The sequence below is a fragment of the Moschus berezovskii genome, chromosome 1 (assembly GCF_049115385.1).
Source record: "Moschus berezovskii isolate FMDL1 chromosome 1, NW_MosBer_1.0, whole genome shotgun sequence".
Taxonomy (NCBI): Eukaryota; Metazoa; Chordata; class Mammalia; order Artiodactyla; family Moschidae; genus Moschus; species Moschus berezovskii.
In genome coordinates, this window is record NC_142460.1 from 2,131,613 (window position 1) to 2,149,091 (window position 17,479).

At 48.1% G+C, this 17,479-nt stretch overlaps 1 protein-coding gene across 2 annotated transcripts in view; it reads left to right on the top strand.

Annotated features, from left to right (window-relative positions):
* Positions 1-2,671: 2,671 nt before the first annotated feature.
* The window catches only part of TRAPPC10 (trafficking protein particle complex subunit 10), a 77,327-nt gene continuing 62,519 nt past the window's right edge, over positions 2,672-17,479 (top strand). The window contains exon 1 of one of the 2 annotated variants that reach the window (XM_055414888.2): positions 2,672-2,911. In XM_055414888.2, the coding sequence (XP_055270863.1) occupies positions 2,845-2,911 (67 nt within the window). In that variant the 5' untranslated portion in view covers positions 2,672-2,844. The remainder of the gene's footprint in view (positions 2,912-17,479) is intronic. The other variant, XM_055414891.2, reaches the window with a different exon arrangement.

A 17,479-nucleotide genomic window follows, 5' to 3' on the forward strand; every position in this document is an offset into this window, starting at 1 on the left:
AGAAAAAAAGCATAATTTATGTTTGCCCATTTGTTGATTATTTCCAGGGCTATGATGGGGTCGCAGAGAGTCGGACACGACTGAGCGACTGAACTGAACTGATCCTTTCCTTCCCATACGTCTAAGTTTCCAATGTATTATTGATATACTATTTTTTTTCACCCTCAAGAGCATCAAGTGGGAATTCCACTCTATCCCCCAAAAAGATAATATCCTAAAGCATTTCTTGTAGTCTCTACCTGCTGGCCACAGGTTCTTTCACTTTAACCAGGAAATAGCTTTGTCTGTTCTCTATTTTTAGAGTGTGTTTTTTTTTTTTTTTTTTGCTGGATGTATAGTTTTTGGCTGAGTTTTTAAAATTCAGCACTTTAAAGGTTTACACGGTGGTTTTTTGTATGGTGAAAAGTCAGTGGAAATTCTAATAATTTTCCCCCTGAAAGTAACTTGTCTTTCTTGGCTGGATGCTTTCAAGACTTTTTTCTTTATGGTTTTCATCAGTTTGACTGTCGTATGCCTAGGTAAGATTTTGAGACCACTTGGTGTCATTTCAGGGGGGCTCTGAAGAGCTCCGGTACCACAGTCCTTTGTGTTTCTGCAGAGAAGAATACAGTGAGAACAAAGTGGTAGATGAGAAGTGATTCATTAGAAAAGGACACTGGGAGGCTTACAAGCAGGCGGACGAGAAATGCCATGCCCTGAGAACTCATCGGACACAGTTTTCTAATCAAAGGAAAAGTGGGGAGGAGAGGAGACCTTCTCTGTCTTTCTCAAGTAGACGCCATGCTTCCGTCATCAGTTCCTCCCCGGGTGGGGCAGGGGAGTTTACCTGTCCCTCCCTAGACGGTCAGGCCAGGACTGTCACAGCACTTTGGAAAAATATTTTCAGGTCTCAGTACAATGAAGGTCTTTCATTTTGAAGTCACCTTCCCATAAATGATTGTTTTCTGTGTGCACAGAGCTTGGTTTGGGGTCACTGGCTTGTTGACACCATTGGGCAGGGTGCAGGCCCCATTTTTTACTGTTGTTTTATTGTTTTGTTGGCATTGTGTAAAAAACTTGTCTTAGGGGCCAAAGAACATGTTTCAGGGGCTACTAACTCACTCAGCTCACTGGGTAGGACGTGGGTCTCATGTCACCATTGTTTTTTTGTTTGGGGGCGTGTCTCGTGTTTCTGTTGCAAGATTTTGTTGTTAAGCAATCCTGCCTGGTTTTGTGGTTAGGCAAACCTGCTTTCTCGAGTAATCACTAACTTACAGGGGTCAACCATATTCTTTTTACTTACAATCTACTAGTGAGATTAACTATTTAATCACCTATTTTGTCCCTTCATTCTGTCCCTATCAACTTGATTTGCAGGTATCCTACTGAAGTTGTCCTGAGTTTCTCAATCTGTAAGTCAACATTTATCACCAAGTTTGTGGACTTCTGCCCTCTTCCCACTCTCTTCTCAGTGGGTCTCTTGGAATCTCATCCAGAAAGTGCTGAGGCCAGCTGGCATGGGGCACATACAGGGTACCTCCACACAGACTTCTCAATCCCCATCCTGAGATCGGCGCTCTGCCTCACAAGCTCCAGCTGTCCAGGAGTCTGGCCTCTGCCTGCTCACCCAGCCACAGAGCATGCACTATGCACACACATTTAGCATCTGTGTTCACACTCAAACTGTTTTACATACTTGCTTTTGTAAAAGGTACCCCAAACCTACTTTCCTTTCATAAGAAATGTACATGCAGTTAAAGTAAGGTTTTATTTTGTGCATTCACCAAAGGTGCACAAGCCACGGAAGGCCCTGGTGGGTATGGAGAGGGGAATGGGCTGGGGACAAAATTAAAAGGCAACCCCTACTCCAAGAACTTTTCAGTGCCATGGAGACAGGAAACCAGAGTTGTGGAAATTCAGGGATGGTTGCTTCCAACCAGAGGGAGAGGATTTGTGGGGGTCGATCTCCCAGGTGAACCCTGAGGAGGTGGTGCTGGAGGGTTCAAGTTGTACCGAGAAGGTACATAAATCTTGTTCTACTTCACGGCAGCAATATTACTTCATAAAACCAGAATAACAAGAAACACAAGACCAACAGTTTTGCAAGGGGTAACTGTCATTTGCTCAGTTAACCCGGTGTCTTAACTGATCCCCCCAGGCATCAGGTCTTTGGTAAAGATAACTGCTAGGTTATGGGCGACAGTCCCACACCGGTGAGAAACTGACATGCCCATGTCCACTTGCTGTTCCTGGTGACTCCCGGGTCCATGTGTCAGTGTCAGTGACCCCCAGGTGGTTTCCACGTCCGCACGCGGCTGTCAGCGACCCGAGTTGGTCCTCGGCGTCGGGTACGCGGCGTGGAGGCAGGGCAGGGGCGATGTTCCTGGGCGCCCCACGGCGAGTTTGGGCTGCCCTCTCCAAGCCAGCCCAGGCTGCCCGAGGGCGCCGGTTTGGGGTGGCGGCTCTCGGCCGTCCAGCCTCTACGGTAGGGGCCCAGGCGGGACGCACAGCTGCCCACGGCCGGCTCATGGGTGCCTCGACCCCCAGGCGCAGAGGAGAGCGCCTCCAATCCTCGCGCGGCCTCAGCGACCATTCTGTCGGAGGACTGCGCCCGCGCGGCCGAAAGGCCTCCCCTTTAAAGCGCGCGCCCCGGAAGCGGTACCCGCCGCGCGCCGGCACCGGAAGCGGATGCGGCCGGCGGCCGGCGGGCGGCGGCGGCGGCGGGCGGCCGGCTCTGGAGCTGCTTAGCGCTGCCGGGCGGGCGTCGCTGTGGCGGCTGCGGCGCCGCTCAGGCTTGGGCTGGCCCGGCGCGGCCTCGGGCTGCCCATGGGGCGCGAGGGGCCGGGCCGGTGACGCCGGACGCCCATGGACGCCCCTGAGGAGCCGCTGCCGCCGGTGATCTACACCATGGAGAACAAGCCCATCGTCACCTGTGAGTGCCCGGCGGCGCGGGAGGGGGCGGCGGCCGCGGCGGGTAGCGCGGCCCAGGTCGCCGGCTCCTGGGCCCCCGCCCTCCGGCCCGGCCACTTCCTGGAATTGAGGTGTGGCCGGGGCGGCGGCCGCGGCGGGGCTCTGACCCCGCGGGCGACCTCCGACCTCCCCGGGGCCGACCTCCTAGCTCTCCTGGAGGCGACCTCTGACCTCGCCGGGGACGCCCTCCAGGTTGTCCGGCTGCAGTTGACAGTTCCGGGGACGCGGGGCGGCCCGGACCGAGGTTCGCCCGCCGTGAGCCCCGTCCGGCCACAGCGTCGGCAGCTTGCCCCTCGCGGCCGGTCCTTCGCGGCGGAGACGGTCTCCTCCGGGCACACTGTTCCTTCCGACCCGCAGCCGGTCTCCCGGCGCTCGGTCGCAAGCGTGGACGCAGTTCGCGTGTGGCTGTGGTGTTCGGAGACGGGGTGTGCACTTTAGGAACGTGTTAAATGGTGGGTCTGAGACGCAGGACGCCCGGCAGAGCCGTGCACAGCCGGCCCTGCCCGGCTGGGACCGCGGGCCAGGACTCTTCCCCGCCCGCGACGCCGGCACAGAGCAGAGACCCATTTCACAGATGGCGTGTAAAGGCTTGGCTAGCTCTCCGCGCTGTGGATGGAGACGGGTGTCTCGACGTTTTGGCTGTCGGTTTTTTTTTTTTTTCTTAGCGCAACATTTATGCACCCACAAAGCAACTTTTTCTGTTACAAAATCTCTAATATTTACAGTCGTGACCTCAGAGTTCAGTACTTTCAAAAGCACTGAATTTATGGAAAGTGTGGAAATGTTGGCTGACGCTTTGCTGACTTGTAGAGAGAGATTTCAGACTATTAGGAGTTTTGACTTTTTGACAGTGCTTTTGTCGTCAGTTAATTTTTTTCAGATGGTCTTCAGTACTTTGAAAGGAAGCACTCTTTCTATAGCAACATCCGGGGGCAGGCACTTAGGCCATAGTAGACAGTTCTGTAGGTAGAAGATCCTTTTAAAAGTTAAAGTTTCTCTCTCTCATTCTTTTTCACTTTTTTTTCTGATTAATGGATACTCTCCTTGTGTGTTTTCTCTTGTCATATTGCTGAGAAACTGTATATTTAAAGTCGAATTTTGTTGTTTTATGTTTATCTGATAAACTTTCTTAGGAAAATGGACTGTGTCACATCTGAATTTAGACACTTGCCAAATTCAGCCAAGTTTTCTCTTTTCACCAGGACACTTACCAACTGAAAGCCTTACTCAGGACTGCACCTTCAGTCTGAGAGAGCAGGTGGATGCAGTGGTCATCTGGAGGCCCTGCAGTTAATCCCCAGGTGCTTTCTGTATCCTGAGGGAAGAGGAGCCAAACTTGGGTGGTGCTTGTGTTCGGGTTCAGTGTCTCCCAGATCCTGGAGACTTCTCCCCAAGTGCCTTCCATGCTCTGAGTGCTGGATCAATATTACTTGTGGAGACATCCAGATGTCTCATATCTCATAGCCTTTAGCTTCCATTTTCCTAGCAATGTTTCTTTAGGCATTGTGTAAATACACACCTGAAGAGAAGGTTCCTAAAGCTCTGTTGGTTCAGCCTTGGCTCAGTGAGATTGTCATCCTTATGGTGTTAGAGATAACGTGTGACAAGTTTAGTTTCATTTCACGTACATGACAGACAACTCTGGGAAAGTTTCCTTTCCTACAGATTTATAAAAAAGCTATGCTGGTGGAGGTTTTTCCAGTGTTTAAAGCTGTTGTCTGTACTGATGGTATCTCTGTTTTCAAAGGCACAACCATTCATTCATTGGTGCCTTGGAGAAAAAAGTGGTTTCAGTAAACTTTCAGAGAAAGTTAGCTTGAAAAATAAAAAAGATCTTCTTAAATTTAAAGATTTTTTAACTTTTAGAAGAGCTGACTTCATAGTTCACACTCGAAATTCCATTTTGGTGTGTCTGGACTGGAGCTCCAGTAAGCACTTGCTGTCCTAGTTTTGCGTCATACTTGCTTCGTTTTGTTCCGTTCCTTCTGCAGCACACGTTTGATGGGAGCCCCTGGTCTAAACAGTGTAGATAAAGGTAGTAGAAAACCTGCTTTAAAAGTCCATCTGGAGACTTGGCTGTTGTGTACATAGCCCCCTTAGCAGCATTTTAATTTTCAAAAGTCTGTTTAATACTTTTTCCAGCCATTGAACCCTCAGGAAGTCTGTGTTTGTTCATTGTAAAAATGACAGCAGAGTTGATAATTCATTTTCAGTTTTTTTCATAGAATTTAGAACATTTTATTTTGAATGAATTGTGCTTCAGCCTTTCTGAAAAGAATGTAGAATGTTACTGGTTCAGATAAATTTAAGAACTGTTTATTTGCAGCTGTGAGAAGAGGGGAATGTCCCCAGAGATTAGGGGTAAATAGGATACATCGTTACTTGAAACCCTTGTTAGATTATTTTGATAATATTCTGCCTAGAAGTTTTAATGACTTTCAGTTCATAATTAAAATTTTCCAAAGCCACTGCCCAGCTGCCTCTGGTGCAGAGTGACCACCTTAGTGGAGGATCTGCTTTGACTTCCAGGGTTGGAGAAACTTCTCAGTGTTGGGAAATGTGTCTGAAATGCCTGGGGTTGTCCTCCGAGCTCTCAGTGGTGCTGCTAGTGTGATGACGTTGGGTGATGAATCACCTGGCTGTAGTAATTTGAACATCTATAGCATAATTTACCAGAGAAGGCAATGGCACCCCACTCCAGTACTCTTGCCTGGAAAATCCCATGGACGGAGGAGCCTGGTAGGCTGCAGTCCATGGGGTCCCCAAGAGTTGGACACGACTGAGCGCCTTCACTTTCACTTTTCACTTTCATGCTTTGGAGAAGGAAATGGCAACCCACTCCAGTGTTCTGGCTTGGAGAATCCCAGGGATGGGGGAGCCTGGTGGGCTTCCGTCTCTGGGGTCGCACAGAGTCGGACACGACTGAAGTGACTTAGCAGCAGCAGCAGCATAATTTACTAATCAGGAAAGATGCACCGTGAAACTGAAACCAATTCAGCAGATCCATTCAGTCTCAATTTAAGTTGGAGCTTCAGTTTTTTTCTTTGAACCACTGGATCAGTTCTCTGCTTTGGAATAAAGACTGGAGTTTCTGATCTAAGGATGCGTTAGGAAAGAGGCGTTTCCTTTCCAGCTGTCTCGTTTAGCAGGCAGAGCTGTGGTAATTCCACTGACTTGTTGGTCCTACCCAGAATTGTTGTTCAATTGCTGATTGAACAGTTGTGTCCGATTCTGTGACTCCATGGACTGTGATACACCAGGCTCCCCTCCCTCCACTATTTCCTGGAGTTTGCTCAGATTCATGGCCACTTAGTCAGTGATGCTATCTAACCATCTTATCCTCTGCCGCCCCGCTTCTTTCCCAACGAGTCCGCTCTTTGAAAAAGGTGGCCAAAATACTGGAGCCTCAGCTTCAGCCTCGGTCCTTCCAGTGAATATTCAGGGTTGATTTCTGTTAGGATTGATTGGTTGGTTCTCCTTGCGGTCCAAGGGACTCTCAAGAGTCTTCTCCAGCCCTACAGTTTGAAAGCATCAACGTGAGATTGTGTAGTATCTGAAAAATAGCAGTGTTCCATCCAGATGATGATCTGTTCTCACCCAGTTGCACTGGATGTTGCCGCTTTAATTTTTCTCACTCTCTATATTTGGAGTTCTGGATCTGACATTATGAATTTTCATAGTGGGGGAAAAGATAGAAGAAATGAGTAGATCTGTAACGTTTTGTACCTGGCTGGAGTTTGTTTTTCTCTCCCTGTGGGTTAAAGTTTTTTTTTTTTGGGGGGGGGTTAAAGTTTTTAAATTCACACTTTGTGATTTTCTACCAGGCATGAAAGTGGGGCGCTTGTGATTTAACCACTCTCAGTTTTCATTGTTGGAAAAGTAACTTAAAATGTCCTCTTTTTAAGCTGATAAACTTAAATGCAGGTCTTGGTTCACAGTGCTTTCTTATGTCAGCAGAGAAGTAACTGTTGAGAAGAGGGGGAACGTGTCTCCTTAGGAGACCTCAGTTCCTTGGGCCATGGTTGGATGTAGAGATTTTGGTTGGAGGAATTATTGCCCTCCCTGGCTTTAGAAGGCGCTGCCACCTGTGCACAGGTAAAAGCAGGCACGATTTACTGTGTGATGACTTCCTCACCTGTGACCCAGGGTCAGGGACGGTGCCAGTCACAGAGAGTTGATAGGGGCTTGAATGAGTGTGTGTAAAGTACTCAGAAGAATGATGAATGTGCAAAAAATGTTAGCTTCTCGGCAGAGATTCCTCAGTTTTCTCTCTCCATGGTGGCATTAGTGTCTTCAGTAATTTTTTCATGGCACTTCTAGACTCAAAAGAGTATTTAGCAATTCCATTTATTAAGTAGGTTCAAATAATTTTATTAAGTATTATGTCTTAACAGAAGTTATTTGAACAAAAATACCCATAAATTGGAAGAACATTTTTTTCTTCTTTCTTAGATAACCACAGTAGCATACTGTTGGGATGCTTGCACCTGTTGGCTGCACAGCCTCTCTGACCAAGGGGTCAGATTGGATGCAGTGGCTCGCTTTGCTTGGGGTGGGGATGGGGAGGTACTTGCCTTTCGTCCCGTTCAGTTCAGTTCAGTTCAGTCGCTCAGTCGTGTCCGACTCTCCGCGACCCCATGAATCACAGCACGCCAGGCCTCCCTGTCCATCACCAACTCCCGGAGTTCACTCAAACTCATGTCCACAGAGTCGGTGATGCCATCCAACCATCTCATTAGCGGCCCTGTTTTGTGGTGATAATCGTGTCACTGAAAGACATACAGCGATGTGGCACTGAAACGGACTCTCCGGGCCCGGGGTGGCTTGGTACTGCTGCTCCCCTTGTAGATTTGGGACAGCCTTTGGGCCTCTGGGTCTGCTGCGGGGCCCTGGGGCACCTGGGTGAGTTTGGGAACCGATGTTACTGGTATGTTAGCCCAGCTCTAGGGTGGATCTGAACCATTTAGATGTGAAAAACTTCCTTTTCCATTTGAACTTCAGCTCATGGGCTTGATTTGTAAGATGTGTTCCTGAAGAGTTTCCAGTGAAGTTTGGTTTATGCAGTAAGACTCAAGGGTCTGAGTTTTTTTAAGCTCTTTGAAATAAGCATGGCACACACCATGCAGGAGCCAGTCTTGGCCTGGAAGGGAGCGGACAGCCAGCTGGCTGGTCCCCACAAGAGGTAGGGAGGGCCTTGATCACCTTTTATTGAAAAGGCAAATGACTTACCTGAGAATTTCTTGTCTAAAAATAGATTTTTGCCAGTTGACGGAGTGCTGGTGCCTTGTCTCCCAGGACTCCCTGCTGATCCCCCCTCCCTCTGCTCTGGCCTCGGGGGTCTGGATGACGGACACGGGCCCCCACAGATCCTCCCTGTCACTGCTCGCTGCCGATTGCCCAGAGAGCCTCCTGGGCTTTCTGTCCTCCCTTCACCTCACCTTCCCTTCTTTCTCTGCTCCCTTCTGTCCCCACTTTCAGTCAGGTCGTCCCCGTGTGACTCCACTTAATGTGACTTTTACATGTATTATTTTACATGTAAAATAATACAAATTACATGCAGTATTTTGCTCTTTGAGAATATTTGGTTTTTAAATTTAAAATTGATGACCTTGGAGTCATTCTGACTTTTCTTTTTCTCTCACAACCAACATTGTCTACCAGCAAAAACCGTTTTATCTTTGAAATTGATCTAAGATCCAGCCCCTTTTTTCTGCCTTCACTGCTGCTCCCCCAAACCCCGACCCCCTTCACCTCTCCCTGGGACCCCCGCAGTCTTCCAGCTGGCTAACTTGTTTCTGGCCTTAGCCCTTGAAGCTGATTCTCTCTGGGGTTGGGGGCAGTCCCTCCAAGAGAGAAGTCGGCACATAATTCCTTGGCTTCCACCTCTCCGGGGGCCACCCACCTTCTCGGCATAGTATTCTCAGGGCTTCCTGAGACCCTCTGTCCACGTCCCCCATCTTCACCCCCAGCTGGCCTCCTGGCCAGGCCTTAAACACACCACACGGCGCAGCAGCCCCTGTCCTGTCGCTCTCCTGACTCCCTGGGTGTTTCCCTCTCGCACCGGGGCTGCTCATGTGCCACCTCCCAGGCCTGTGAGGGTTTGGCATCTCTCTGACTTTGCTCAGTCTTCTGGTTCAGCGCCCCTGACAAATTTTTTTTTTCATGGTTGTTTCTCTCCACCACAACCCAGGCTGCCCTGGAATAGAATGTGAGGTTCAGAACTTTATCTGCTATGTTCACTGCTGTATTTGTGGTACCTGGATGGTGCTGGGCACATAGTTGATGCTCAGTAAATATTTGTAGAGGAAATTAATAAGTGAATAAACATTACTTTAAAGGGGAAACTGTGTTACATGTAAGGTAGGAGCTTTTAATGGTGTATTTCTTTTCTTTAAATACATGTCTTTGTCAGGATCAGATAGCTTTGTAGAAAAATGTTTGGAGCGTTTGAGTCCTGACCAATCAGACTTGTTTTTTTTAGGTAAACTACTATGCACTTAGGTTGTTTTTTGGTACTGGAGCATTTTCTCTTTGGAGTTTTTGCATCGAGGAAATACATATTAATCCAGTAGAAGAAAAGTTCCATGGCCCATAATCTTTGAAACAGTCCTTCTGAGTTGTGTTCAGATATGGTTTCTTTACTTCAAGTCAGGAGAAATGTACGAACAAACCAAAGCATTCTCAGGTCTGTGATTCAGCTTCTGCTCTGGAGCATTTAGGATTAAGGGACTGTCAACCTGGCATTTGGGTGAAGCCGTTGAAAAAGAGACAGCTGTAACTTTTAGAAATGAAACTTCAACCTTAAAAGTATATAAAGAAAGCAGGAATACATTTTCATTATGAAGAATGGAATCTAGAAGTATAATTGTTGGGTCAGAATGGGAGAGCCCTAATTGCCCTGTGAAAAAGCTGCCCTCCGAGTTATCCTCTGCCCCACTGCGTCGGAGATATCTTTTTAATTTTTGCCAGTCTAACGGACAGGTTATCGTTTTTTGTATTTTCTTTTTCTGAGCCGCTTTATTGAGCTTTAGTCTACATACTATAAAATTAATATCCGTTGCACGTGTCCACTTCTCAGACTGTTCGTAAATGTTCACAGTTGTGCAGCCATCATCATAGTTCAGTTCTAGAGCATTTCCATCACCCCAAGAACTTGTTAGCAGTCAATCTCTGCCCCTAGGCTTCGGCACCACTGATCTGCTTTCTGTCTCTATGGATTGGCGTCTTCTCGACGTTGCATGGAAGTGAGTCATGTGACTTGCAGTCTTCTCTCTGGCTTCTCTCTCTGCAGTGTCCCTGAGGTTCGTTCGTGTTGCACCAACTACACTTTGCTCCTTCTTTTCTTGCCGTCTAGTATTCCAGTGTGGACTGGAACACCTCCTTTATCAGATATGTGATTTGCAGATATTTTCTCCTATTCTTTGCTTGTCTTTTAGTTAATCTGTCTTCAGAAGTGCAAACATTTTAAATGTTAAGTCCAGTTACCCATTTTTTTTTTATACTTTCAATATCGTATCTAAGAACTCTTTGACCAGCCCAAGGCCATCTTCCATCATAGCTGTTTTGGCGTTATACACCTGATGATTAGTGAGGTTACTTTTTATGTGGTTCTTCGTGCTTGTACCTCTTGAGAATTGCCTGTTCATCTGTGTTTATTTCAGCATATAAGTGGTATGGCCAAAAACATCTAAAAGGTGGATTGGAAGAGCACTAAGGAAGATGTGTGTTTGATTTTTGTATTTTACGCCATATGTATTAGTTTTCTAGAATAGCTGTAACAAATTATCAGAAACTGAGTGGCTTAAAACAACTGAAATTTATTTTCTCACAGTTCTGGAGACTAAAAGTTGAAAATCAAAGTATCAGCAAGGCTGTGCTTCTTCCTGAGGCCTTGCGGGTGGAGTGGTCGTTTCTCGCCTCTTTCCAGTGCGCAGAAACCCTCGCTGTTCCTTGACCCGCAGGTGCATCCAGTCTCGGCCTCGTCCTCACGTGGCCTCCTCCCTCCCTGTGTTCTCCCTTCTGCCGCTTATCTGACCTGACAAATGACCTCTCGTCATGGGATGTAGGGCCCATCGTATATGATATGGAATGATCTTATTTGAGAGCTTGAACTTAACATACCTAGAGACCCCTTTTCCAAATGAGGTTCATTCCCAGGTCCTGGGGCAGGGGGTCAGGATGTGGACAAATCTAGGGGTGCTGATCAGCTCCTTGGTTACAGCGTCTGCACTGGCGTCCAGGTGCATGTTGGCCGCGTCCATCATGTGTCTTTGGCTTTATAGCACTTCCTCTGTCTAGAGGCATGTCCTGCGGAGCTGGACTTGACTCCTGAGCAAGTCCATGGTATCTGGAATTTTGGGCTTGAGATGTTGACTCAAGGTGGGATGATCTCTTAAGAAAAGATGAACCTGTTATGCAACCTCTCTTTCCTTTTTTCCCCCCAAGAAAATAAATGTTTTTATTTGGCTTCCTGCATATGTGTTACATGATGTTTCATTCCTCAATGTTGTTTTAGGCCCTCATTTGCCAAATTTTTTAAAGAAGTGAGCAGAGAGCCACTGTTGGCTCAGTGGTTAAGAATCTGCCTGCCAACGCAGGAGACATGGGTTCAATCTCTAATCCAGGAAGATCCCATAGGCCATGAAGCAGCTGAGCCCGTGTGCCACAACTTCTGAGCCTGTGCTCTAGAGCCCGTGAACTGCACCTGTTGAGCCCATGTGCCTCTACTGCTGAGGCCCGCGCACCCTGGAGCCTGTGCTTCACAACAAGAGAAGCCCCCGCGATGAGAAGCCTGCTCTCTTCAACTGGAGAAAAACCTGTGCAACAACGAAGACCCGGCACAGCCAGAAATAAAATGAATGAATGCGTCAGTAAATAAAAACAGTGAACAGAGAAATGAAGAAGCAGCTAACAACAGGCTTATACTTTGCTTTCACCAGGGAGTGTCATGTCATGTGTTTGGAAACTTTTCCTTTTTCCAACAGATCTGTTTAATGTTTAGAAGTAGTTGCATACATTTCAGAGCTGCAGTTTTAGGCAGAGTCTTCGAACTAACAGTAACGCCTGTGGTAACAATTTTTACTACATTCACAGCTCACCTTTTGTAGGCACACTTAGTCTGGCTACGTTAGCTTGAAAGTTTCTTAAGCACTGAGGTGAACAGCAGGAAGGGCCAGCAGGTAGGTCATTTTGAGGCTGAGGACCTGAGGGCCAGTTTCTGTGCCTGACCAAGGCCCCTCAGTATTTGGTGACGCAGGGAGGACCAGGCCCAAGGTGGCCGACTCCTCGTCCACCGCAACCTTGCCAAGTGGTCGGGGAGTCAGACCCCGTCTGCCCACACAGAAAGGGGGTTGTCCCTCAAGTTATCCCTGAGAGAAAGCCTTCGCCATAGAGCTAAGTAGAATAGAAACATCACTTTCTTTAGTTCAGCAGTTGAAGAACTGAGTAGGGTAGCCATCCTGGCAGTTTTTAGTGTAATCTTACCGATTCTAAAATTAAATTCATCTTCTGAGAACTTGACAGCCAGTGCCATCACTCCATCTGCTGTAGGATATCGTGGCCTTTGGGGGCCCTTTGTTGTTTAGTGTAGAACTAGGCCCTGGATTCACCATCAGAGCATGGCATGTCCTCAGCATCTGTTCCTGGCCGTCTAAGAGCTTACGTTCCAGCAAGAGCATAGGTTGTGTGCATACAGGGTAAATTATATCATGTAATAGGTGATGCATGCTAGGAAGAAAGGAGAAAGAGAAAAGGGTAAGAGAAATGGGAGAATCGTTAACATCTCGAACGTTTTATTATAGAAACTTGCAAACTTGTATTAAAATAAATAGTGTGAAGAACCCCTCCAAGCCTATCACTCAGTTTCAACAACTAAGTGGTCAATCTTGCTTCTTTATACCCCTGCCCATTCCTTCCAATCCTGTTGTTATTTTGAAGTAAATTGAACATTTATCAGTAAGTGTATGTGTTGTGGACTGAATATTTGTATGCCCCACCCAAATTCCTACACTGAAACCCCGACCACTAATGTGGTCGTATTTGCAGATGGGACCTTCTGGGAGATAATTAGGATTGGCTCGGGTCACGAGGTTGGGGACCTCATGGTGGGGTCATCGGCCTTGGAAGAAGAGGAGGAGAGGCTGGGAGAGCAAGTCAGCAAGGGGAGCCCTCACTGGGAAGCCACACGGAGGCACCTTGGACTTCAGCCTCCAGAACAAGGAGGAAAACAGTTGTATGTATTGTTTAAGCCACTCCATCTGGGGCGTTCTGTCATGGCAGCCTGAGCTAAGACAGCCTGTAGCACCGAAAGATAAGGACTTTAAAAAATACGACTGCACAACCTTTATCACGTCTAAAAGTACAATTCCTTAGTATCAAATATTGAGAGTGTACATTTCCAGTGTGTCTGAAGTGTCTTTTTAAAAAAATTCTTTAAATTATTTAGTGTCAACAGGTTTTTAGGTTAATGTTTTCATTCTGCCTTGAAATCTTAGTTTCCCTTTCACCCTCTGTGGTTCCTTATCGCTTGTTGAAGAGCCTTGTGTCCCGTTTGCCAGCTGGCTTCTGAGGTGTAGGAATCCTTGTAGGCATCTTTAGTTTCTTTGCTCTCTGGTGTGACATGATGTTCCAGACTCTGTGCATTTCCTGCTCTGGCCCTGGAATCAGCCCTTCTACAGGGAGCCCCGCTTCCTTCTGGTGGGAGATGGTATTTGGAGACCCCAGTCTGTGTGCTTAGGCTTCTAGTTGCTGCTGGGCCTTTATAGGGGGAAGAGCTGGGCTCTAAATTCACTCTGATCTTTTCAGTTCAAATTCAAGACTTCAGGGCTTTATTTAACTGCTGTGTCCTCTGTCTGTGCTTTTTCCCTGCTCTCTCTCGTATACTTTTTCTTCCCGTTTTTAGGCATGCTTGGGGATGATAGAACAAGGTCCTCAGACTGGATCAGAATCCTGTGGAGTGCTCGTGGGGGGCCAGAGTTTCTGATGCAGGATGGGGTGGGGCCTGGGAGAGAGGACCTCTTACAGATGCCCAGGTGATCCTGGTGCTGTGGGTCCAGGGCCCTCCTCAGTCCATCTCACGCAGTCTCTGATAGCCCTGTCCTTCCCTGAGCTGAAGCGTCTCCTTCTGTAGGAAGTAGTCGTACGTGTTGTATTAATATTTCCCTTTCTTAGATAAGAGGTCGCAGGCTGCACACACATTCCCGACTTCACTTTTCCTCGACGTTTCCCGGAGGACAGGATGTAGAGGTGGTGCCCTCTCCTGTTTGCAGGGCTCTCCTCAGAGCCTTGTTATGTTGATGTGCCGTGGTTTATTCTGGCCATCCATCAGTGGAATTTGAATGGTTGCATCTTTTGCTGTTTGAGACAGTCTTGCAATCAAATGTATTTTCCCCGTGTATCTGTTGCGGTCTGTCACTGTGAGGATTGCTGGGGCTGTGGTAAGCACAGTTTAGCTAGTTCAAATCCCCCTTCAAAACAGTGCTCCTTTTGAAAATGATAGTGATACCCCATTGAGAAAGGGAGTGATCTTCGAACGGATTTTTAAGGAGGTGAGAGGGAAATCCAGGGAAAGAGTGGTTTGGGAGAAGCCTCTGGTCCAGGTGTGCCTGAAGCGAGCAAGATGTCCTCTTGTATCGCAAATGCTGTGATTCAAACGGCTGCAGCTTGACTATATTCCCTGTATTTTAAAAGCACGTAAACTTTCAAACGGAGAAGGCAATGGCAAGCCACTCCAGTACTCTTGCCTAGAAAATCGCATGGACAGAGGAGCCTGGTAGGCGGCAATCCGTGGGGTCGCTAAGGGTCGGACATGACTGAGCGACTTCACCTTCACTTTTCACTTTCACACGTTGGAGAAGGAAATGGCAACCCACTCCAGTGTTCTTGCCTGGAGAATCCCAGGGACGGGGGAGCCTGGTGGGCTTCCGTCTATGGGGTCACACAGGGACGGGGGAGCCTGGTGGGCTTCCGTCTATGGGGTCACACAGAGTCGGACACGACTGAAGTGACTTAGCAGCAGCAGCAGCAGCAAACTTTCAAACGGAGAAGGCAATGGCAAGCCACTCCAGTACTCTTGCCTAGAAAATCGCATGGACAGAGGAGCCTGGTAGGCGGCAGTCCGTGGGGTCGCTAAGGGTCGGACATGACTGAGCGACTTCACCTTCACTTTTCACTTTCACACGTTGGAGAAGGAAATGGCAACCCACTCCAGTGTTCTTGCCTGGAGAATCCCAGGGACGGGGGAGCCTGGTGGGCTTCCGTCTATGGGGTCACACAGGGACGGGGGAGCCTAGTGGGCTTCCGTCTATGGGGTCACACAGAGTCGGACACGACTGAAGTGACTTAGCAGCAGCAGCAGCAGCAAACTTTCAAACGGAGAAGGCAATGGCAAGCCACTCCAGTACTCTTGCCTAGAAAATCGCATGGACAGAGGAGCCTGGTGGGCTGCAGTCCATGGGGTCGCTACTAGTCTGACACGACTGAGCGACTTCACTTTCACTTTTCACTTTCACACATTGGAGAAGGCAACGGCAACCCACTCCAGTGTTCTTGCCTGGAGAATCCCAGGGACGGCGGAGCCTGGTGGGCTTCCATCTATGGGGTCACACAGAGTCGGACACGACTGAGGTGACTTAGCAGCAGCAGCAAACTTTCAAAGGCTGATTCTTCGGTCTTCTTATATATAGATGCACTTATCCAGTCTTTGTTTTTCTGTTAAATTCCTGAGTTTTGGGTCTAATGTGGTCTCTGAGTGCTAGAGAAGGTCATTAAACTATCTTGTCTTTCTTCTTGAAAAAGGGAGACTTTGGGACTTTCTGTCTTGAGCGGCCTCTGTATTGGTTGTAGTTTCTTTTCTGCAAACTCCCACAGTATGGAACTCAGTTAACCCTCACACATTGTACTTTGTCCCTTTGGTCGTGCCTGCGGGGAGGGTGGGGCTGGTTGCGCTGGTTGCATAACTGGGTGTGGGAGTGAGGGAAGCAGCACTGGGGAGAGCAGGCAGGTGTCTGTCACCGGCAGGCTGGGGAAGCTGGTGGACCAGACCTGTCATGAAAGCTAGTGCTGAGATGGCAGGATGGGCCGAGTTGTGATTTAAGAACACTGGAGTGGGTTGCCATTTCCTTCTCCAGGGGATCCTCCCAACCCAGGGATCAAACCCACATCTCCTGCATTGCAGGCGGATTCTTTACCAGTGAACCACCCAGGAAGCCCAAGAAACAATAAAATGAGAGAAAGAAGCATCTTGGAGCAGCAGTGCATAATGTTGAGTCCAGAGTAGGCAGCTTTACTCTGACGAGCTGCTTGACTCACCTGGGTGGGGAGCCGTGGGTGCCTGGGCTTCCCTGTGTGGGGTGGCCCTCGAGCTGCTGGGAGGACTCAGGGTGACTGAGCAGCGTGCTTACAGCGCAGGAGCAACTGCACAGTAAATGAATGGTCCCTCCTCTGACTTCTGTCAGCTAGTTCTCACCTGGGGCCAAAGCCTCTAGTGCTTATAGCAAGTCCTCCTGGATCATCAGATTGGGAGTAGTACATAGATTAGGGGGTGGGGGGTGATGGCAAATCAAATGCTTTTCTTTGTTTGGTTTAAATCAGTCCCATGACTTCACTTTTCATGGATGTGTCAGTTTCTTGTGACTGCTGTGACAAATTACGTAGACTTTGTGCCTAAAAGTAACACAGAGGTATTTTCTCCGAGTCATGGAAGTCAGAGGTCCGATGTGCTTCTCTCTGGACTGAGATGTGGGCAGGGCTGGCCCTTCTGAGGGCTCCAGGGAAGAACCCGCTTTCCGGCATCTCCCTCGGCTCTCTGGGCCCCGGTTCCGTCTCTCGTGGCGCCATCTCTCTGGTTGTGGCTCTTGCCCATGCGAGGACCCCTGGGAGCACAGCGGGCCTGTCCGGATAAGACAGGACCACCCCTTTATTTTAAGGTCAGCTGACCGGCAGCTTTAATCCATCTGCAACCTGGATTCTTCCTTGCCGTGTAATGTAACATGTCCACAGGCCCCAGGGGAGCAGGACGATTCTGTCAATTTCTGAACGCCCTTAAAACATGTCTGATTCTATAAGTATGAAAGCCCTGTGTCCTTCCCAACAAATAGGTGACTTTTCTGTTTAACCTTTTGTTCCCCCCGAGGCATGATTGGTAACTTTGGAGCACTCGTACCACATTTGTTAATTTATGCTACCCTTTCTGTAGATGGTTTAGTGCTAAATGCAGTCTTATGTCATCATCAAATCTTAAAATTAAAACGATTACGTAAATATTACATATACATAAATACTGCAGATAAATAACCATAAATATTGCACCTACATTAGCAACAACAAACGTATAGCTTTTTGAACAGAGATACAAATATTTTCTTCTCAATTAAGAGAATAGGTGCCTTTGTGTTAGCCTACTCTAGACACCCAGTGTTCCCGAGATGCAGATGGGGATCTCTCTCTAACCACCCCAGACGGAGCCAGTTCACATGGTTTGGTTGGATGTTAATTCCAGCAGGGTTGAGCTTCATGTGCCTTTCCTCTGCTG